The sequence below is a fragment of the Hyaena hyaena genome, unplaced genomic scaffold, assembly GCF_003009895.1.
Source record: "Hyaena hyaena isolate Hyena2069 unplaced genomic scaffold, ASM300989v1 scaffold_4, whole genome shotgun sequence".
In the NCBI taxonomy this organism is placed as follows: domain Eukaryota; kingdom Metazoa; phylum Chordata; class Mammalia; order Carnivora; family Hyaenidae; genus Hyaena; species Hyaena hyaena.
Window position 1 is genome coordinate 124,223 of NW_024080636.1, and position 22,603 is coordinate 146,825.

The 22,603-nt window shown below is 59.6% G+C and overlaps 1 protein-coding gene across 2 annotated transcripts; it reads right to left on the bottom strand.

Annotated features, from left to right (window-relative positions):
* On the bottom strand, positions 1–17,913 carry PDGFB (platelet derived growth factor subunit B). Of its 2 annotated transcripts, none has more exons than XM_039234600.1 (7): positions 17,832–17,913; positions 9,724–9,820; positions 7,338–7,439; positions 5,758–5,963; positions 4,315–4,462; positions 1,901–2,051; positions 1–1,478 (listed from the first exon to the last, which is right to left on the bottom strand). In XM_039234600.1, the coding sequence occupies exons 1-6, from the start codon at positions 17,892–17,894 to the stop codon at positions 1,927–1,929; spliced, it is 741 nt and encodes a 246-aa protein (XP_039090531.1). In that variant the 5' UTR covers positions 17,895–17,913; the 3' UTR covers positions 1–1,478; positions 1,901–1,926. The 2 variants fall into 2 exon arrangements, with proteins under 2 accessions (XP_039090531.1, XP_039090525.1); XM_039234594.1 differs by having other exon boundaries at positions 1–1,581.
* Between the last annotated feature and the right edge of the window lie 4,690 nt (positions 17,914–22,603).

Here is a 22,603-nt window from a genome sequence, read left to right on the forward strand (position 1 = left end):
TTTTTTTACAACTTTAAATACGGAATATAAATAAATTTACATTTAAAAAATAAAAGGAAAGCCCCCAAAAATATAATCACCAACTTTACAAACTGAAGAAAGCAGGTTTAGGAGGGGGGTTGGGGGGGAGGTGCAGTAGGTGGAGGGGAGGTGGGAGATCAGACTCCACCCCAGGGACCCCCGGGATTCTTTTCCCTTCTTTCCCCCACTCCCAGCCCATGAGCCGGTTTCCTGGGAGGAGCCTCGAGGGGTGGAATCTACTGTGGGGGTAGTGCACAGGGAGAGAGCAAGGGTTACCCCCTCCCCCAGGGCCTTTCTCTAGGGTTTTTCACACCTGCCAGGAAGGGGAACCGCCTGAGCGGAGGACTCAGGAAAATGGAGGCCGGCTGGACGACGTGTGGCCTCCCCACCCAGCGTGGGCTCACTCTCCCGTCCAACCACTCCAAGCCCATTGGTGAGGTCGGGACACAGCCAGTCCACTTGGAGCCTTTGGGTCAGTTAGGAAAAGGATCCCTCTCCTCAAGACATTTTATCTCCATCTGCCAGGAAACCGTCCTAACGAATACACAGATTGGCCACGTTCTACGGCATGAACAATGACCCCTGCACGCGGTGCCCTTGTGCAGTGCACACCCTGCACGAACCTACACGGCCGTCTTGGCTGGGCTGGGATGTGATGCGCAGGCCCCCTGCTGCCCTGACCCCTGGTCTTCTGCCGAGTGGGGCAGTGAGTAGGGTTATTCACGGCCTCGGTATGGGGTCCAAGCGTCCCTTGGTGGAGCAGACTGAAGGCCAGGACAAGAGGAAGACGCAGGGTGGAGGTAGAGAGATGAAACAGAAGAGGTGAAGGTAGAGGAGTGGAGGGAGGCAGTGAGTGCCCAGATCATCATCCATGGTGGCACCAGAACTTCATCTCTAACCCATCTGAGGGGGCACTTGGCTGCTTGGTGCTTGGGCCACGCCCACCCAGAGGAGTCCACATCCTCAAAGATTTCATAGGTAGAAAACGAGAGGAAGCCACTGTAAGCAGAGGTGACCAGGGAGAAGTGACCGGGCCTGGGTGCCGTGGGAGAATTTTCCTCCAGTCTCTGGTTCAACGCGTGGTCTCAGCCACAGAAAGACGAGGTACCCTGGCCTGCCCGGGGAGGGCGGGTTCCCTTCAGAGCTGGCTGGGGGGCCTGGGACCAGGCAGGGCCTCCACGCCTAGACGGCCTCAGGGCCACGAGCAGGGCTTCAGCCAGTCCACGGCGCTCCGGTGGGACCTGGGCCAGGCGCTGGGGGAGGGAGCTCCAGGCCCCGAGCAGCGATGCCATGGGTCTCTCGTGCCCTTCTCTCCCAGATTCTCGGGGGTCAGCGGAGGAAGACAGCAATGGAGTTCAGGTCCTTCGTCTCCTTCTCGAGCTTCCGGGCAAGGCGCTGGAGGCCAATGAGGGGACCCGCTGGTGGGTGGGCAGGCGCGTGGAAGGGGGGAAGCACCACTGGCCGTCCGAATCAGGCATCGAGACAGACGGACGAGGGGAACAATATTATCACTCCAAGAACCCCATGGGGGCAATACAGCAAATACCATATTAAATAACCCTGTGGGCCAAGCAGAGGGAGACAGAGGGTCAGAGACAGCCTCGGGGCTCCATCCCATACTCACACGCCTCTCGTCAGGGACAGGGAGCTGAGGTTTAGACTTCCCATTCTCTTAGGGCATGCAGGGACACAGCTGGGCTGGGGTCCCCAAAGACCCTCACCCACCTACCCCATGGGAAAAGTCAGTTGAAGTTGGGTGGAAGGGATCCTGGCTTAGGGTTCAGATTTTCATACGGGGAAAGGCAAATGCAGCCCAAGCCACAGGCCAGGGAGAAGAAATCCCAGGGCTCTGGACCTCAGCTTCCCCACCTGGCCTCACCTGCCCGCACTCTCTTGCAGATGCCCCTAGGCTCCAAGGGTCTCCTTCAGTGCCTTCTTGTCATGCGTGTGCTTGAACTTCCGGTGCTTCCCCTTGGGGGGCCGGCGGACTCGCACCGTCCGAATGGTCACCCGAGTTTGGGGTGTCCTGGCTGCTCGAGAGAAAGAAAGGTCTTGTCAGCTGGTGGACAGCCTCTGGAGGGGCTCATCTTAACAGATGAGGAAACTGAGGCAGAGAAAATGTGATCTGAACCTAGGAGTCGGCTTCTGGAGTCAATACTTTCAACCACTGGCCTATAAATCACAGTGCTTATGAGCCTGGGTCAAGGTTAGCACTTAGGTCTCTTCCTCCTGAACCCTTAGGTCCACATCCTGGAAGTGAAAGCTTTCTCCACCAAGTTCAAGGTCCATCTCTTCCTGGGGGCCTTCCCCAGCATCCCCAGCTCTTTGGGGCCAACACGGACCTCCCGCCTCACAGACACAAGCAGCCATGGGGCAGTTAGCCCATCTCTGCAAATGGGCAATGGAAGGACACATGCAGTCTCAGGTCGCCCGTTGGGGAGGACATCTAGAAGGGCCATTAAGCAGCTCGTGAGTGACACAGCAGAGTCTCGGGCCCAGGAGGTCCGACACTGGCCATCACACGGGCCACACTAGCCAGCCTTAGCCAGGCTGCGGGCAGCTGCCAGCAGCACCGTCACGTGGGGCTGAGCGGCTGAAACTGACATGACAGACTTTATGTAATCTACATATTAGTCAGTTGAACAGGCCTTCCAAAACCTGGTTTGGAAAGTCACATGAAGCAGAGGCACGTAAAAGAACCCCGTTCTAAACACAAAGAAGAATGTGATGTTTCCTGAAGAGAGACCATGCTATGTTAACGCTCTTATTACGATTCCATATTACTTGATATTCTATGTCATTCCGCGTTAATTGTATGAATCATTTACAACAGGTCAGTTTGAAGCTGGCAAATTATCAATCTTCCCAGGGCATCCGTGCCTTAGCCCGGCTTTCAGAACAGGACGAAGAGGCTGAGAGGCAGCCCTGCTTTCAGGAGGCTTGTAAGATGTCTGTCCTCCAACAGCAGAAAGTTACTGAAAACCAACATGTGATTTTTTTCATGTTCATCTAATAGTATTAACTAAATAATTCTTGATCCTTACTGCAAACGTGCGAGGGAGAAAAGGTGGCAGGATGGTCTAAAGAACCCAGAACTAGACAAGACCTGGGTTCTGGGCTACACTTTGTCACTGTGCAACGTTCATTAAGTCCCTTAACCTCTCTGTGCTCCAGCAACCCCATTAAGAAGACTGAAGGACTGACTTAGAAGGTCATCTCTCTGGACTGCTCTAGCTCTCAAAGTTTTAAATTCTTTAAAAGAAGAAAATGACAAGGCGGGTAAGAGCCAGTGGCTGGCGTCAGGGTGAGGGAAGAGCCAAGAATAGAACTTTGGGACACCTTGATTCTGGCTATACTCCTGCCTGGGACTGGCTGTGTGACGTTGGGCAAGATCTCAGCCTCTCTGAGCCTCAGGCACCTCCTCTGTAAATGTGGACCAGGTAATTGGATCAGGTCTTTTTTTTTTTTTTGGTCCCTTTCAACTCAAGTCAAACTATGCCTCTGAAATCGTGAATTCATGAAATCTAAAGAGAGGAACAGAGTTCTGGTTCCAAATATCTATCTGTCACATTACTGCAGCAGAACCGCCTGGTCTCTACCTACACACCTTCAACAACCGAAACTCACAACTACACAAGGCAACAATCCCATCTTGGCCCCCTGACTGACCAACAGCTTTTGGCATAGAGAGTTCAAATCTCTCTCCAGTGGTTTTCCGCACTGGTCTTAATCCTCCCCTGAGGGCCATAAGGAATTAGTGTGATTTCTCATCCCCGGGACAAGTTGTCAAATATCTGAAGATGATATGTGTGGAATGTTCTCTTGTCCCACCATCTTATGTACTCATTCAACAAAGTAAGGGGCTGTGGTACAAGGCAGGGTTGGGGGCTGCTCTGGACAAGGTAGTCAGGGTAGACCTATAAGAGGAGGTGACTTCTGAGCTGAGACCCAAATGAAGAGAAGGAGTAGGCTTGTGAAGAGTTGAGAGAAGTGAATTTCAGATGGAAAGTGGTATGTGCAAAGGCCCTGAGGCAGCAACATATTTGGCCACGTAAAGAGGTCAGGCTGGTTGGGGTGGCATACGTGAGGGGGAATGAATGCTTGGCAACAAGGCTGGAAATGTAAAGCCTCACAGGCAGGGAGGAATCTAGATTGTTCTCCATGAGATGGAAAGCTTCGGTTGAATTTAAGCAGGGGTATGCCTGGTCCAATTTCCCCCCACTGGCAGCTGCCACAGGAGAAGCGAGCTGCCCGGCTGAGCAATTCAGAGGCAGAGCCCGGACCAGCGGTTACCTCGCTGCTCTTGGGAACTCCCCGGGCTTCGGGTCACGGGCCGCCCAGCCACCACCACCGTCTCACACTTGCACGCCAGGTGGTCCTCCAGGGTCACTGTGGCCTTCTTGAAGACTGGCCTCTTCCGCACAATCTCGATTTTTCTCACCTGGAAGACAGAACCACCTGAGTGCCTCTGGGAGATTACACAGGCAGGGGCTGCGGGAGGCGCTGCTCTTCCCACCCCAGTGTCCCCTGCAGGGAGCTTTCCTCGAAAGCAGGGCGTGGAGAGAGGCAGGCAGGGCAGACGCTCTGGCCCAAACAATAGCAGGTCCTTGCCCTCTACCCTTCTCGTGGCTTTTCCATCAAAACAAGCCCTCCGGACCTGGCCTCCAGCTTCGGCTGCGGCCCCCTTGGAGCTCCCAGAGAGGGAGAAAGGCATTTCCGGGTTGAGCGTAGGGCCTGTGGTGTCCTCATTCCCGGAGCGCCAGCCAAGGTCAGGGACTATGGCAGAGGCGGGAGATGGTTGTCTGGAAGGAAGTGGGGGGGAGGCTTTATCCAGGAGGGAGGCGGGAAGGGGGAGGTCAGCTGTCAGGTGTCCACAGAGCTGGAAGCGCTGGGGACAGGAGATACCATGACAGCGGGTGGAGCGGTACAGAGTGACACTTGTGATCTCGGGCACGGGGCCCAGGCCTGGGTGGCTGGTGGGCAGGGGGAAAGGCCACAGCTGACCTCAGGGAGGGGGAGTGTGGCGAAGCAGGTGGAGCCTTTGGCAAGAGTGGGGCTCGCCAGCTGGTGCTGGGCCCTGGTGCGCAGCCTGGCGCAGCCGGTGTGTAGGGGAGGCCGCCCCGAGGAGCACAGAAACCTTTCCACGTGAATCCGAAGACAGCAGAGGCTTCTCTGGCCCGGCCCTGCCCAGCGTGAGACCCCAAGGCAGCCTCTACTCCAGAATTTGCCTCGAGTCGGAGTGCATACCCCATCTTTCCAGAAAGGAGGCGGGATGCAGTGTTCTGACTCTGCCAGGGGGCCGCCCCAACTCTTGCAATGTCTATTGCCTGGAGGGTCTCTGCACCCTCCTTGTTAAAGCAAGGAGCCTCAATGGGTTTGGAGGAAAACTGAGCAGCCCAGAACATTCTGAGGGTCCAATAAAGGCTTGTAGACACGTCTCTTCCAGGGACATTTTGGGATTTTATCCCTGGAAAAGAGGCGGCAGCGCCCTTCACTTAATATCCCACGCCTGGCCCTGCCTGGGGTCTGCCTGTGGCTTTTGGTGACAGCAGCCTGGGTGGCCTTGAGAACTCCCAGGGGGCCTCGGCACACCTGTCCAGAGAGCGTCTGCAGGCGGCCTCTCGGGACAGAGCCCAGGGACCTGCCAGGAATGCCTCTCCGCCCCTAGGGAAGTCTGGTCAGCCAGGGAGGGCAGGCCCCGCCCACCGCCGGGGCCAGCAGGGGGGTGGCGCGCACCTGGACGTGCCGCAGCTGCACCTGGGTGGGGCGGCACTGCACGTTGCGGTTGTTACAGCAGCCGGAGCAGCGCTGCACCTCCACGCAGGGCGGCCACACCAGGAAGTTGGCGTTGGTGCGGTCTATGAGGCGCCGGGAGACCTCGAACACCTCCGTGCGGGTCTTGCACTCGGCGATCATGGCTGGCTCGGCGACCGTCGGGGAACCTGAAGGGAGAGGGGGGCCTCCATCAGGAAGGTGGGCCGGCCCAGCGCCCCCACCTGGTGGCCAAGCCCAGCGGGGTAGTGCTGTCGGTCAGAAACGGCAGGCTGGGGGCACCTGGGTGGCTCAGTCAGTTAAGCGACCGACTTCAGCTCCCATCATGATCTCACAGTTTGTGAGTTCGAGGCCTGCGTGGGGCTCTGTGCTGACAGCTCAGAGCCTGGAGCCTGCTTCGCATTCTGTGTCTCCCTCTCTCTCTGCCCCTCCCCCACTTGTGCTCTGTCTCAAAAATAAAACATTAAAAAATTTTTTTAAAAAAGAAGAAGTGGCGTGCGGATCCCCACTTCCTTCAACCCCAGGGGCAGTTCTGGCTGTTATCAGCTGTGGGACTTGGACAGGCTGCTGATATGCGCTCAGCCTTAGTTTCCCCATGAGATCCGACACCCAAGAACCGCGTAAGGATCGAGTGAGACCATTCAGAGAGTGCTGGGCTGTCCTAAATGTCGGTTTCCTTCCACCAGCCCTCAATTTCATTCCTCGATTTCACACGTTTATGGGCTTGCCCGACTCCCTGCTCCTACTCACTTATTATTTTGTAACTACTCCTATGTTGCCATTTTACACCGTCATTTGTTCTTACATCCTTGCTCCATTCAAAGCCTGTTCCCGCCTGCATGTGTGACAGCGGATAACACCTGCCGCTCTAAGGGCTAACGTGAGTGGCCTGGAGTAAGCGTTCAGTGGATGCTGGGCTCTGTCATCATTCTCACATAGAGACGCTGATGCTGGACTAGCTGCCCAAATTCAAAGTGAGGAGTGAAACTTGGGCCACCGACTCTTATCTGGAGGTCCCCTAGCCACTGTCTACAGTGCTGTGGGGACTACAGGTGGGCTGAGAGTACGCACTGGCCTCCCCAGGGAAGGGTCCCAAGCTTTGCCTGCTGACCCAGGCCACAGCCCTGAGCGGCAGAAGAGACACACAGCCCACGGTGATGGCACTGGGTTCAAGTGAGAAGGGCAGCTGGGATGCCAGCCCTATTTCTTGCTCACTGTGCGACTTCAGCCATGCCTTTACCCCTCTCTGGGCCACAGTTTCCAACTTTACAAAATGGGGTTAATAATATCTGTCTCCAGGGTTGAAGTAATGAACAAATGAGTTTAAAACCACTATATTTAGGAAACGGTATGTGCTGGGGGATGGGGCGTAGTGACTCAACTCAACTCAAATATAGTGTCTTGAAGAACAGTTATACTCTCTTACGGTTTAACCCAGTCCTGAGCAGGAGGGGGGGTGGATGGGGTGGCCCAGAGCCTTGCGCTGGCTGCGTGCCCCAGGCCTCCTTCCCTGGCTCCCACCGTTGAGGAAACACCATTCTCACCTGCAGCCTCACCTAGGCTCCTTCTCCCTCGGGATAAGCTCTCCAGTTCGCCTCCAGAATGGGAGCGGGTCGAATTCAGGTCCAACTCGGCTCCGTCTTCGTCTATAAGAGAAGGCTCAGTCAGAATGCACCCTGGTATCCCCTGGCTGGTCCCATCGTGGAGTGGGGACTCCACTGGGGTCTCTGGGGAAGGCAGGGAGGTGGCCCCTTACCCCTCGCTGGTACTCCCCCCCCCCCCAAACAACAGACTACCTTTCCAGTTCCCTGTACGGCGGAGGGTCCCGGCTCTGCGAAGGGGCTCTCCAGGACCCCCAGGGTGGCCGTGGGGCTCAGCGGGTGGGTGGGGCCCTGACTGCATCCCTCTTCAGCCACATTTTTGGACAGAACCCATGTCAATGGAGTTAAAAATAACCCTTCCCTTTTGCTACTGTAAGCGAACCCTCCTCAGCCTCCAGGGCAGGGCAAGGACCCAGAGCTCGGAAGGCCAGTTTCCAATGCCCCTCCGCCCAGCGTTCCCATAGGAAGTGCTGAATGGAGAAATTCCCAGAATCCCCGGGGGGACCAGCTTGCCCTGGACACAGCCCCTCTGGAGCCCCGGACAATGGCCCCGCTGAGCAGGAGAGAGGGAGGAGGGAAAGGAGCGGGAGTGAGGGCCGAAGGCGGAGAGGGGCGGGGGGCCGGCCTGCTGGGATGGGGGTGTGCATACCCTGTGCCCTTCCTAGCCTGGGGCTGGGTCCAGTCTCCCTGTGTTTGCCTCTCCCCTCTAACCTTTGGCCCCGGGTCTGCCCTATGGTCAGTTTATTCCTCAGATCGCAAACTACTGTCCCTTTGTCCAGCCTGGGGAGCTCAGTGTCACGGCTGCTCCCCGGAGCCATCCCTCCCTCTCTCTAGAGGCAGCCAATACCACTGCGGGAGGTGAGGGCCAGACAGGAGGACTTTGAGCTCGACACTGAATCCTGGGCAGCCCCTTCTAGCTCTCTGATGGCTGAGGAGTCAGCAAATAAACCGAGGGGTGTCAGTGTCAGGGACAAGCCCCCGCCCCCTTCACACAGCCCCTCGCTGCTCCTGCCGTCTCCCCTCCCCGCTGGCCCCCGCCAACAGCAAAGCTCCCGCTCTTCCGTGGGGGCCCCCAGGGGTTCCTGTCTGGGGGAGACCATCCCCCAAACCCTACAGCTGGTGCATTCCATCCAGCCTCCTGCTCCCGCGCGGCGGCGCGTCTGTCTGTCTGTCCCTCTCGCTCCCTTCCCTTCTCCCTGCCATCTCTGGAATGTCCCTGGTGGAGAAGAGATGGGGGAAAGATGTGCTTTGTGGAAAGGGTAAGTTGATTAGGAAAAAATCGCCACATGGTTGCCTCGAAACAGGCCCGCTATTGAAAACCTCAGTCTCCAATGTCGACCCCCACCCGGGGTGTGTAGGGACTGAACGAGGGTGGGGGCCAAGGGCCTTGGAAAGAAACTGCAGAAAGGCTAAATTTGGAAGTTGCCCCATTGTGCTGGCCAGGGCTGGCCAGTCGGGCATGGGGCGGGGGGTGTGGGAGACGTCGGGTGGGGGGCCTAGTGAACAATAGGTGGGCCCAGCTGGGGCCCCCTCCCGCCTGCCTCGCCAGCCCCCGGCACAGGCGGGTTTGAAAGGGCCCGGGAATGCTTTTGACAGGGAGCCAGGGGCCCAACGGGGAGAGGAAACAAAGACAGGAAATGCTGTCCCCCGTAGATAGGAGTCTGGGCAAGGATTACAAAGTGACAAAGAGACAAAACCCTAGAGGGAAGGAGAGCTGGGGGTGCAGGGGGGGTGCTGACCGGGGTTCCAGGGAACAGGCCAGAGGTTAGAATAGAATGGAATTTGCTCTGAAGACAGCGTTTATAAATACATTCCTGACCCAGCCCGCGAGCCCTGCCACGTGTGTGCCACCCAGCACGTGCCCATTCGCTGAGTGCACTCTTGGGCGAGGGCAGGGCTGCCCGCTGGTCTGGCCCAGGTGTCCCCAGGAGACCTCACAGACAGGGCCCTCGGCCAGAGGGGCAGGGAGATGGCTCCTTCGGCACCACCCTTCCTGGCCGAGGTGACACCTGGATACACATTCAGCGTATTCGGCGCCCTAGGCGCCTTCTCCCTGCCCCCCTCCTCCTGGCACCCTACCCCCATGCACCGAGCCAGAGCCACATGTGGGTGCTCCTCCTGCCACGCCCCACGTCCCAGGTACCAACCCATCCACCTACTCGGCCCTGCCCTGGACAGGTGTGGCCAAGCCCTCCCCAGGCTGCCACAGGCCTCTAGTTACCCGGAAGCCAAGGAAGAGAGGATGCCCCCTGCCCTGCGCCCCCAGCCCCACCCCGGCTCCCCAGGACTCAGCAGGGGCCCCAGAGCACCGAACAAGGATTCAATTTACCTACGGAGTCTCCATGCAGCAGACGCTGGAGGTCATCAAAGGAGCGGATCGAGTGGTCACTCAGCATCTCGTAGAGCTCCTCGGGAATGGGGTCCCCCTGCCAGGCAGACACCAAGGGGCCAAGTGAGCCGGGAGTGAGGGCTTTCCAGCCCCGGCTCTCTTCCCTGCCATGCACACGCACGCACGCACCCTTCTATGGAAATCTCCCGCAGGGCCTCTCGGCCATGGGCAAGCGGGCAGCTAGGATCGGGGTGCAGGCAGGGGGCGGATCCCAAGCCTGACAACCGGAGGCACAAAGGCCTAGGGGCCAGAACCTGCTGAAGGTTGAACCAGGTCAGACCCCACACCCCCAAACGTGAACCCCAGCTTGCTCGGCGTTAGATTGGGTTCCGTGCGTCTGTCTCCCACATCACACTGCCTTTTCCTCCACACGTGATAACCAGTGGCAGCCAGCATTCGTCAGAGGAGACCTAATTATCCCCGTTTTACAGATGAGAAAACTGAGTTTGTCGGCAGAACCTGCATTGAAACCCCAGGCCTTCTGGCGGCAGGGCCTGAACTCCCAGCCTCCTGAGGACGTGAGTGAGGCATTTCCTAAATGCCTGCAGAGTTGGGCATTCTCCGGAGAACACAGGTACTAGTATATCTATGTAGTCTCTTGCTCAGAGGAGGAGAGGAGGGAATCCTCAGACAGCGACGGGAAACCTGAAAGCTTACCCATGCCCCATGCCCAACCAAGCCCTATTTTTAGAGCCCCTCTGGCCTGTTACCAAAAACACTTGAAACTTAATAAGTGCTTTAACAGGCCCCACTCGGAGCCGGGCTTCCTCCAGGGAAACCGCAGGCCCCACAACAACATGAGAGCAGCCTGATAGGAAGGTCACAGCCACGTCCCTCATGGTCCACAGAGACCTGGGGGGCTGCTGCCGGAGGTCTTGAGAAGGAGCGCACAATCTGGACATCCAGTGCCCTGGGGCAAGGGCAATGCATGCATGAGACGCTGCTTCGGGTCCAAACTCACACCTGGGCAAACACACACACACACACACACACACACACACACACACACGTGCACACCCAGGCACAGGATGGCACGATCTTGTAGAAAGAGCCCTAGAGGGGGCGCCAGCAGACTTGACTTACTTCAGTGCAACAACTCTGTGCCTCAGTTTCCCTGGATTAGGGACTGAGAGCTCCTGCACTGGTCGGTTCTTGGCATGCTCCAAGGACTGGAGTTCTGATTGGCTTTGCACAGGCTATGTCCCTGCCTGACTGGGGCGAGGAGGTCATCTACCCCGTGGCCAGCCCCAGGGGGCTCTCCCCCAAAGCTCTCATTCCTCAACAGTTAGCATGGTGTCTGGGGATGCCTCCTCCAGGGGGCCCACCATGCCCATCCAGTGCTGGCCACCTAAATCGGCCTTGGAGCCAGAAGGTCCAGGGTGGAGTGTGGATATGACTGCTTTTAAAATGAATTCCTTGAAACCCCTGAGCTCAGATTTTTCATGTGAACGTGGCACTTAGAATCCTGCCTGGTGTCTAGGGCTGTCAGGAGGTTCAAAGAGAAGAAAGGTTGGGGCCCTTGAGTAAGCTTGGCTGTGAGCTGGGGTCTTTCCTTCAGGGTCCATGACTACAAAGCCAGGAAGCTAGGGGCTGAATGGGGGTGGGGGGAGGGCAGAGGGACATCTCACTCGCTGCCACTCACCCCACCATGCTCTGCCTCCTCGACTCCAAGAGAGACCATGCCTCGGTGTCTCCAAATGTGGACACAAGGCCTTCCCCAAAGTATGGAAGGCAGGCAGCTGGTCCCCACTTAAGAAAGAGGTGGTCCATGTCCCCTGAGTATACTGTCAAGCCCAGAGAGCTAGATGCTTCTACCCTCCTACCCTACTCACTGCCCCATGACTTCAGGCTGGTCACTGCCCCTCTCTGGTCCTGGCTCTCATCTGTGAATCAAGGGCTTGAAGACATTTGATTCGATCCTAATTCTGTCTGTGGGGGCAGGAGAAGCAGCCGAGGAAAGTTGAGTGGGGGTGCCTAGCCAGGTGCCCAAGCTGTCTGCGCAGCAATGATTCAATTAACCCCCAGGAGAGGGGCCCAAGCACCCAGTACCAAATGGTATATAGCGTTCACCCCAAGGTCTCCTGGTCCGCTGGAGAGTCCGCTGCAGCTGCCAGCCAGGGCAGGGTAGGCAGACCCCAATCAGGACTGGCGGATACCCCAGACCCAGCCTACGATGCAACAGAGATGATGTTTAAAGAAACAAACCCAAACTGTCCCAGGCTGAGTGGGGTAGAGCCCAGGACAGACTGGGGAGGTAAGAGAAGTACCCAGTAGGTGCTCAGTAAATACTGGTAAAATGCATGAAGGACACCCCTTCTCCCTGGGGTTCTCTCCTGTACGATTCTCCTTCCTCCTCCAGGAAGACCTCCTGGGAGCAAATTGCCTCCTAAAGAAAGAGTCCACTTTATTCCCAGCAGAGAAGCCATCCCTGTACATGTTTCTAGCAGTCTGGCCACTGGATGCCCAGAACTGACTAAGAGCCCCCTGGATTTGATAATGACACAGCTAACATTTAGTACGTACCGACATGAGCCAGGCACTGAGCGAAATGCTGTGCTAACCACCAGTCCTAAGCGGCGGGCCCTATTTTGATCCCCATCTTCCAGACAAGGAAGCTACAGGCTTAGAGAAATGCAGTAAAGGGCTACAGGTCTACGCAACAGCAGAGCCGCGCCCCATCCCCCTCCTCCAGCCCACCACGGAGTTTTCTAGCCATCAGATGTCACAGACCAGGGGCTAGAGGGCCCTCAGGGAACACTGGCCACACACTTTTGGTGGTCACCCCTAGAGGGGCGCTACTGGCATCTGGTAGGTGGTGGCCAGGGATGTTGCTAAACATCCTAGTATGCACAGGCCCGCCTTCCCCAATAAAGAATTCTCTGGCCCAATATGTCAACAATTCTGTAGTACAGGAAAGAGCAGGGATTCAGCTGCTACGGAAACCTGGCCTCTTGGGATTAAGCCTTTTAACAACCTGAAGCCTGATAAAGCTTCTGTATCTTTTAAATCTGGCTCAAAGAATATCTACCGGTGTCCCTGGGAGCCGTTATTGCATAGAGCAGAGAAGCCAGCAAATAACGGGTACTTAATGAGCTGTCATTGTGGCCAATTCAGCCCTTCAGTGTGGCTCCTGTGAGGGTAGCAGCGAGCAGCGCGCGCGCGCGCACGCACACACACACACACACACACACACACACACACACGCCCAGGGCCAGCAATGCAGGATGACATTTGGTGGGATGACAATTGGTGGGTGGAGAGCTGCGCTGCCCTGGGAGAAGTGTGTGGCTTTGCATTGTGCCCTGTGCTGGGCCCACGGGAAATGGCCCCCTGGCCCCCAGTGGCACTGCCCGAGTCCCTTCCGGGGCTGGGGGTGGGGAAATTCAGCCTGTGGTCAGCTCCAGGATGAGGTGCCCTGGGGGAGACTCACAGGGGCACCTGCTGGGGGTCAGAGGCTCTTCCGGGCGTGGGAGGGTCGAGCAGCCCGGGTTCTAAAACCCTCCTTCGGCAGGCGAGCAGAGAAGAGAGGCACGGCACCCTGACGAAGCTGCCCCAGATCTCAGGCCTGGGGTTCCTGACAGGGCAAGGGTGTGGTGAGGAGGGCGCTGGGGCACAGCCAAGGCAAACAGCCTCCTCCCCGCCCCGCCCCACCCCCAACACCAGCTGCAGGAGGGCACGAGCTAGCGTGAGGCCAGGTGACTTACCTGCTCCCAACCAGGCTGGCAGATCAAAGGGGCTTGGACCCCACCCTCCCCTAGGGCCACAGCTGCACACACAGATATGCAGGCTGTGCTCCCCGGCCCGCCAGCCGATCCGCTGGGGGAGATGACAGGCTCAGCCCAAGCAACCAGGGCGTTGTCTGCGTCTGGCGCAGAGAGGAGCCGACAAGGCCTCCGAGCACCCGCCTGCCTGACAGTCTCAGGCCTGATTTAGATTCCACGCCAAAGCCAAGCCCTTTGAAGAGGCCTTCCCTGGGCAGACCACAGAAGCCATTTAGAAGCAGACTTCCCCACCTAGCACTTCCCTAGTCTACTGCTCCCAGGACCTTCCCCACCCCTCCTTAACGTCAAGCCCAGCCCCACACTGGGTTGTCCACACCCCTCCCTGGAGCAGAAAACCTGTCCCAAGAGGGGTCAGGGCACCAATTACAACCCCGGGACCCCTTGGCGGCTGCTGCCTCTGGGGCAGGAATCTGCGATTTCCAGGGGCGCCAGGTAATTCTGCAGCTCTAGGGGAAGGGGATCTGTAAGCTAAACCAACTTTCACGCGTTTGGGGGTGTCTGAAACCCAGGCCCTGGCTCACGATACGCAAGGCCTCTGCAGTCTGACTTTGCTTCTGTTTTTTCCTCTGTCCTGCGAAACCTTGGCAGTCTAAGTCCCAAGAAGAGAAAAGAAAGACAAGCTTGTCTCTTGAGATGGGGGGGGGGTGGTGGTGGAGGGGAGGCTCCAATGAGGAGGCACTGCCCTGGGGGCCAGGCTACATGAGGGCATGTTTGTAAAGCACTTAGCAAGCGCTGGGCACATGTCTGGTCCTTCCTCCTCACCGTCCCCACTCCCCCTACATCCACTGTCCTTCCCACAAATATTTATAGATTATCCACCTTGGGCCGGGCACCATTCCCAGAACGGGAGACAGTGGTGAGTGAGACAAACCCTCCAGTGAGTTTAGACTTGTGAGGAAAACAGATAATAAGTGAATCGACCGGAAAATGAAATAGCTGTCCTAGCTGCCCTCGAAAGGGCATTTTGGGGCTGGGGGGCAATGGGCGGGTGAGGGGAGACTAAGAAGGACCCAGGAAGCCCACAGCAAACAAGTCTTTACCACTCTCCGGCCGCTCCCCGAATCAACCCCACCCCCACCCCGGGCGAGGAGCACACCCTTCTAGGGCTTGCACCAGAGCCTCGAAATTCTGTTTGGTCCTAAACCTGCAGACGCTTCCAGGGCTGGGAGATGTCAGCAAGTCGGTCTCCCACAACCTAAGGCCATTAGCAAACCAGAAAGAAGCTGGGTGGTAAAGGGCTGCCGGAGCCCCATCGCCCCTTCCCGTCAGATGGGTGCCGGGGGCGTCATGTGACCGCGGAGTTAGCCTCCCGGAAGCCAGATCAGCTGATGGAGACGGGACCTCCTTAGGCCTCAGCAGACACCCCTGCCACGCCCTGCATCAGAGCGCCCACCCCTCCTTCCTAGCTGCCGAGGCCTCTACCTGAGGCTCAGGCAGGGACAAGGCCAGCCCCAAGGCCACCTCCACCAGCAGGCTCTCTGGGAGCCTCCTGTCCCCAGCTGGCCCTCAAGTGGATGGGTTTTCCCTTTAGGTCACCTCCCCCAGAGCCGCCTGAGGCTGACTGCGGCTTAGCAGGAGAGTGCTTGGGAAACTGCAAAGCACCACACAATTGTGGGTTCCCGAGGGGGCCGCGTGTCCCAGGATGCCGTGAGTCAAGTGAGGAGAAAGACACCAGCTTTGGTGTCATAGGGTCCCCCCCAAACACACGCATCCAGAGTTGTGGGAAAGGAGGAGGAAGTGCTGGGTGACCCTGGAAATGGCGAGGGCAGGCCCGTGAAAGCCTGTCCAGCTGTCACCCAGCTTCTCTAGAGCGTGTTGGGATCAGCAATCAAGACAGAACAGCCAGGGGGGAGCCCCCTCTCAGCGCCTCAGGGTCCTCGGGTCTTGGAGGTTCAGAGAACAGCTTATTTGAAGAGAGAAATACTCTAGACATCAGAGCGCGCCCCCCCCCAACCCGCCCCAGTTGCATAGACACCATCTTCGGCCACCTGGGGGGGGCCGTTGAAAACAAAAATCACAGAGGGGTAGTGTTTGAGGGGCGTCAGGCTGACCTGAGCAGGCAAAACCCAGTGGGTGCCGCGGAGCCAGGACCCGATGGGAGGGTCCCTGTGTCCCCTCCCTGCTAGTGCCCAGCAAGGAAATGGGGGCACTCCACAGGTGACAAGGTTCCACCTGTTGCACGGGGGTGGGACCCCGGCGCTGGGCGTAGAGGGGCCTTGCGCGCCCGTGTGCGTGCGTGGGTGGGCGCGCACGTGTGTTCAGGCCGCGTGTTCGGGGCGTACATGAGTGCGTGTGTGTATGCGGTGCGCGCGCGTGTGCCCCGCGTGTGCACGGGCGTGGCGGCGGCGGCGGCGGGCGCGCGACCCTGCCGCGGTAGTGCGTGCCCGTCGCTCTGCGCGCCCGCCCGCCGGAGCGCAGCATCGCCTCCGGCCAAAGAGTGTGCATGCGTGGGGTGAGTGAGCGAGTCCGAGGGCCGGGCGGGGTGGGCTGCGGAGAGCAGCGGCGGGGGCGCCGCCGTTCCCAGGACGCCCTGGCACCGGGCCCGGCCCCCAGGCCCCGCGGCGAGGCGAGGCGGCAGCTGGAGCCGGCCGGCGCCCCCCCTCCCCAACAGCTGGCCGCGGCCCGGGGGACTGCCGAGAGGCGAGGAGGGGGCGCCGGGAGGGGCCTGCAGGCGGCCAGGCCAAGCCCTGCGGCCTCGCTCCCGGGTGCGGACCGCGGGGGGTTGGCCGCGGAAGGGCGGGGCCCCAGGGCGGGCGGCCGGCGGCCCTCGAGGAGCCCCGAGAACAAAAGGAGACGGCGACGGCTCCTCCGTGGTCAAAACAACCTGCGCTGGCGGCGGCCCAAGGTCTGGCCGCGGCCTCGGAGCCCTTCACCTTAACCCCTTCGCCGCCGCCTCCTCCTTCCTGCGCCTCGCTGTGCGCCCAGGGCGGGGGGTGGGGGTGGGGGTGGGGGGGCGGCCCTCCTCGGGAGCCGGCGAGGTGCGGACTCCCGGCCGCGGCCGAGCGGAGGCGGGACGGGACCCAGGCGCGCCGCGCTCCCGGCTGCACTCTCCTCCCCTCCACCTCGCGCTTCCTCCCTGCCCCGCCCCCTTTCCCACCTGGATTCCGGGTGGACTTGCCAACTCACTGCTACGTGAGGCTGGGAGGAGTGGGGGGGCGGGGGGGAATGATCCGACCTAATAGCTCCCGCAGACGTTTTTACACCCCACCTGCCTTGCAGCTACGCTTTTACAGGCGCGCTCCGCACCCTGCCAAGCGGGGGAGAGAGGCGCTTCCCCTCGCAGGGCGCGGACGCAGGTATGGCGGGGCCTGGGGCACACACCCGGCCCGAGGGCTGGATTCCTTAAAAGCCTCTGCTCCTCCCCAGTTCCCGACTGTCCGAAACCTCTCTCTCGACACCACCACCACCCCCCCCCCCCCCCCCCAGCCCAAGACACGAGCTGCTGCTGGACTCCGCTCTGGGGCGGGCGAGTCCCGCGCTGGCCCGAGGGCGCCAGTCCCGACCGGGAGCCCGAGCCAGGNGCGCGCTCCGCACCCTGCCAAGCGGGGGAGAGAGGCGCTTCCCCTCGCAGGGCGCGGACGCAGGTATGGCGGGGCCTGGGGCACACACCCGGCCCTCAGCCAAGTGTGCCTCAGGACCAGCGCAGCGCCCCAGTTCCCCAGAAGACCATCACCACAACTCGACACCACCACCACCCCCCCCCCCGCCCCCGAGCCCAAGACACGAGCTGCTGCTGGACTCCGCTCTGGGGCGGGCGAGTCCCGCGCTGGCCCGAGGGCGCCAGTCCCGACCGGGAGCCCGAGCCAGGGTGGGGAGGCAACCCCCCCGCGGAAGGTTGGCGTGGCTGCCACCGGTGCGTGAGCTCGCACCTCCCGTGCAAGCCGGGTCCCGGACGGAACCCATGCTGAAACCGAAGTGGGCTTGAAGACCGCGCTGCCTTCTGCACCCTCGGCACCACCCCCACTGTCTCTCCCTTCAGGTTCCTGAGGGGTGGGGGACAGGGCCACACACACCCCTCCCCGACGCTAAAAGGGCCGGAGATCTGGGATCGCCCGTGGGAAAGAAAGCCACCCCTGCCCCCTCCCCTTAGAGCCTGGCACCTCCCGCACCTCGCGTCCCAGCCCTCGGAGGTCACCTAGCGCCCTGCGCTAGGCCCGTGGGCTGCAAGGGTCCAAAGTTCACTGCAGGGAGGGGAGGGGGCGACCAGGGGCTGAGGGTGGGGGTAATGAATGAAGCGAACCAGCCCTAGCCGCCGTCGCAACTCACCTCGGCGCTGACCAGACGCAGGTAGCAGCAGAGAGACAGGAAGAGCGCCCAGCAGCGATTCATGCCGACTCCGGGCCCGGCCCCGCGGGGCCCCGGACGCGTGGACCGAGCGCGCCGCCCCCGCGGCCAGGGTGGGGGGCGGGGGCTGGGGAAGGAGGTGGGCTCGGCTCGGGTCTGCGGCGATCAGGCGCTCAGGCCGCTGCAGCCGCCGCCGCGGCTCACCCGCATGGCCCCCGGGCGCCGCCGCCCCCGGCCCCGGCTCCGTCGTTGGGGGGCTGGGGAGGGCCTGGGCGCGGGACCAGGGTCCGCGGCCGCTACCTGGGCGGATCCCGATCCCGAGCGAGCATCCACGGCCGGGGGTCTGCGTCGCGAACCAGCCGAGGCGTCTAGCCGTGTGGGGGCGCCCAGGGGACTCCAACCTCCAAGAGGAAAAAGAACACGGCAGCCGGTGGTTCGTCTTCACTCGCCGACTATAGGCGTTTTCCTCTGCCCGCTGGCTTAGCTTTTTTGCAACATTTTCTAGAAAGGCTCCCGAAGTCGGAAAGTGCAGCGCTGGGCACCTCAAGGCCAAAGTCTCCCCCAAAAAACTTTTTCCAAAGTTGGCTTTGCAGCGGCGGCCCGAGTACCCGGGCAGGGAGAGGTGCAAACTCCCGCCCGGGCCGGGTGGGGGGGGCCGGAGCGTGTGCGCCTTGGCGCGGGGCCCGGGCGGCGGGCACGGCTGGTCCGCGCTCGCGGCGTGCCCGCTGCGCGCAGTGCCGGGCGCGGCAGACAGGTGGACGCGGCGCGAGTCCGTCGGTCCGTCTGTCTGCGCGCTCGCCGCTCTGGGCGTCCTCTGCGGGCTGTGAGCTGCGGCTGCTCCGGCTTCTCTTTGCAACGAGGCTGGAGGGTGGGCCTCTTTTTCCCCCTTTTTTGCGCGTGTGTGTATGTGTGTGTGTGCGCAAAATGTCTCAATCTCGGGAATGAAAGATGGGCGCTGGCGGCCGGAGGGGAGCCCTCAGGGAGGCAGCGGGGGAGGCTGCGGGAGCGCGGGGAGACAGGCGGGCTGCTCCCGGCGGCAGGAGGAGAAGTTGCCACCCTTTCAGCTGTTCCGGCCTTTATAAAGGAGAAGGGAGAGTGCTAGAGGTGGGTGGAGACTGCCTTTCCTCTTCTGGCCGAGAGTCAGCACCGGGAAGGGGGGGGGGGGGGGGGGGCTCTGGGAGGGCCTGAGGCGGGGGCGGGGCGCTCAGGGGTCGCGGAGAGCCCCGCCGCCCCTCCGTCCAGGAGTCTGGCCCTTGGGAAGGGAGAACTAGGGGCGACGGAGCGCCCCGCCCCTTAGCACAGTGACCGTGGCCTGATTTCTAGCCCACGTGGTTGGGGAGTCGTCTCCAGGGCCACGGCCAACACTCGGGACCCGCAGCCCCAGGAAGGCGTGTGCACCCTGGCACAGGCATAGCCGGGAAGGACTCGGGGTCTGCAGCTTGGTTCGCATCCTGCCCTGGCGCTGAGTAGCTGGGTCACCTTGGGCAAGTCACTTCCTTTCTGTGCGCTTCCATCTAGTCCCAGAGTGGGATAGGGTTATTGTGAGGACCTCATGCCAGGAAGGGTAAAAGGCACCAGGCCCCAAGCCAGCCCCAAGGTGATCACACAGACCCCACAGCCAGCACCATTCAGCTGAAAGCTGGGTCCATGTCTCCGCCTCCTCGCTGGTTGCCTGGCACACAACAGGCACTGCCAGCATTGGCTGGATTTGAATTTGTTGAACTGCAAAGTCACACAAACCCCCACGCCCCTGCAGCATCCTTGCAGGGCGGCCATCACGCTTCCCACAGTCACCCTGATGTTTACTACCTCCCTCAGCCCCCAGGTTTGAGGCCCCGGCAGTGGGGAGGGCCCCCACCCACACCAGCATTCATACAGTTAACGCCTTCCGCCCCCACCTCCGAGAGCTGCCGTGTCCCTGCCATCAGCAGTCACACGGTCACAGTCACAGAGTCACACGCACGCACGCCGAGCCCCGCACCCACCACGGGACCCGCAGGCTCACTGCATCGCCTGGCTCCTGGCTCTAGGACACCTTTATCTGGTCCCCTTGCAATGTCCCTGTCGTCTGCCCTTTGTACCCAAACACCCCTGCTCCTCGCACCACAGACACGGAGACAGCCACCCCCGCTGTCATCTTCTTGGACCTGAGCGAGGGGGGCACAGAGGAGGGGAGGACTTCCCAGGTGGGGCCTCTTTACAAACAGCCTCAAGCACCCACCCTCTGCCTGGTACTGCCTAGGCAGCGCGGCACGGTGGCCGAGAGGTAGGTTGTGGACAGGTCACCTTGATTCAGATCCCGGTGTGGCTCCTTGCTGGCCAAGTGTCCCTGGGAAGCTTAACCTCTCAGTACCTATAAACTGGAAATAAATCTATAATTGGAGGGAGAGAAGGATTTCAAAGAGGCCGGGGGAAATTTTCGTGGCGAGAGGAATATTTGTGAGCTTTGCTGGTAATGATGAGTTCACGGGGATGTACGTGTATCCGAACTGATACGTGCAGGTTATTGTACCTCGATACAGTTGTAGAATTTTTAACTATCTCATAAAGTGGTCTAGAGGCTCAGATGAGATACTCCGTCTGGAAGGACGGAGCGTAATGCCTGGCACACGGAGTGCATCGTTCCTTCAACACAGATTTTGAGTGTTCCCTGGGAGCCAGGCACTGTTCCAGGCATGGGGGTGGGGGTGGGGACTGCCCAGTGCTAACACAGGTCCCTGCCCTGGAGCTCTGATCCAGAAGGCCAGACAGATGCATAAACAGATAACTTAGGAGACAGGGTGACCAAGGAGATTGGGGGGTGGGGTTCGAAGAATACCCCAGAACACAACATTTGAAGCCTAAAGACTTAGAGATAAAACCACAGGATGCTAGGTGATGTTGCCCTTGACCTTCTGTATCCTTGTTTGTAGAAGAGATGAGAACAGCTACCGTTATTATTGAAGTGACTGTGTAGTAGGGAGTGTTCTGACTCTGCATGTAGCCTCTCAGTGCTCCTGTGAGGTATGTTACTCGTATCTTACAAATGGGGAGGTTGAAGCACAGAGAGGTTAAGCAGTCTGTTCAAGGTCACACAGCCAGTAAGTGGTAGAGCCTGGACTTAACACCCACGTGTTCCAGCTGCAGAGCCCACACGCTTAAATTACCATGCTGTGCTGCCTCCTGGCAGGTGATGACTGACGATGATAATCATGACACATTTTACACAGGGCTTTTGTGAACATCAAATGCACTAATATACGTACAAGGGCTTCGCCTGCTGAAAGTGCTGTACCGATAGGAGTTCTGACTGACACACAAAGTGCTGTGGGAGCACAAAGGAGGGAGCACCCAGCTCAGTCTCAGGGAACAGATGCAAAAGGGGGAGGGATGCAAAGTGGGTTGGCTACTGGGAGCAGCATCACTGAGCGCCTACTGTATGCCAGCCCTGTGTGGAAACGTAATAAAGGAAACCCAGAGCTGGCATTCTGGGGCCTCCCAGAATCTCGAGCGAGATGGAAAGAATTACGACAACCTAGATGTCTCTGTGCACTGTTAGAAGTGGCAGGACAGAAGAGGCAGCGGGGACTTCGTGGCACCTGTGGCACCTGGCCTGAATGCCATGCACCCTCTCCTTGCAGCCACCATGCCAGTGTGGGCGTCTTCCCACCCAAGCGGTTCTCTAAAGAACACCTCCTCCTCTTCCTCCTGTGAGACTCCACTTAGCACCTCCTCCAGGAAGTCCACTGGGCTTGGTGCTTGCTTTGGGTTCCCACAGCAGGTGCCCTGTGGTATTGTCACTGCCCATTTATCCATCTAGCACTAGACTGAGGCCCAGGTGAACAAGAACCTCATTCCAGCCCCCACAATACAGCAGTTGCTCAATAAATGTCTGCCAAAGGAATGAATCAATGAGTAAAACTTCCCACCTCTTTCTTCCTCTGAGTCCCAGACTTTTGGTACGAAGATGCCAGGCCCTGCCCGAGGGGTGGAAAGAATTAGGGAGGGGGTCTTGTAACATGAGCCCCCAAGCCCGAACGCACACGGACACCTCATAGGCCTAGGAAGATCCCAGCCCATCTTTGGCACCAGGGTCCTGAAGCAGGCTTTCCAAGAGGTCTGGGAGCTGTCATGTGGGCCGGGGGCCACACCCCATAACTCTCACTGCCCCCAACCCCCTTGAGAGGTCTGAGCCAAGCAGAAAACCAACTGGCCACAGCCCTCAGCTAAGTGCTGGGGGGCCTGCCCAAGGCCAGGGCTTTCCAGACCGTGTGTGTAGAGCAATCTAAGCTCTTCTCCCTCGAAAGCATCTCATACCCTGGGAGTGGGGGCCCAGGGCCAAGGAAGGAGTTGGCTTCCATCCCGGGGACAGACTTGAGCCCTCAAGTCCAGAGTGGGCATCCCCGCTCTCCCGAGGGAGCCCAGAGGCCCTGTGCCAGGCAAGTGTGCTTTCCCAGCTTGATGGCGGGGCAAGTCAGGCTCCAAACTGGGGACGGTCCAAGGCCAAATCACAAATGGCCAAAGACCCCAGTCCCAGGCTGTATGATGGCAGAGGACATGACCTACCCCCACACCGCGGAGCTGTAGTCAGCTCCTGCAGACACCCTCGCTGTTCTACCCTTGGCCTGCTTCGCCCTCACCCTCGCCCAGGAAGGGAGGTTATGTTGGTGCTCGTTTTACGAGTGAGGAAACTGAGGCTTGCAGGAGACAAGGGACTAGGCTTCCCATCAGAGATGGCCTGGGTTCAAAGCCTGCTCTAACCATTTACTAGCCTG

Bases quoted from the DNA above. Each gene is read 5' to 3' on its own strand.
- PDGFB (XM_039234600.1), bottom strand. From the start codon at position 17,894: ATGAATCGCTGCTGGGCGCTCTTCCTGTCTCTCTGCTGCTACCTGCGT. The intron at 7,440-9,723 runs GTAAATTGAATC...CTTCTCTTATAG, and splicing joins GCTGCATGGAGACTCCGTAG to ACGAAGACGGAGCCGAGTTG. The intron at 4,463-5,757 runs GTGCGCGCCACC...TCTGTCTTCCAG, and splicing joins TGCAGCTGCGGCACGTCCAG to GTGAGAAAAATCGAGATTGT.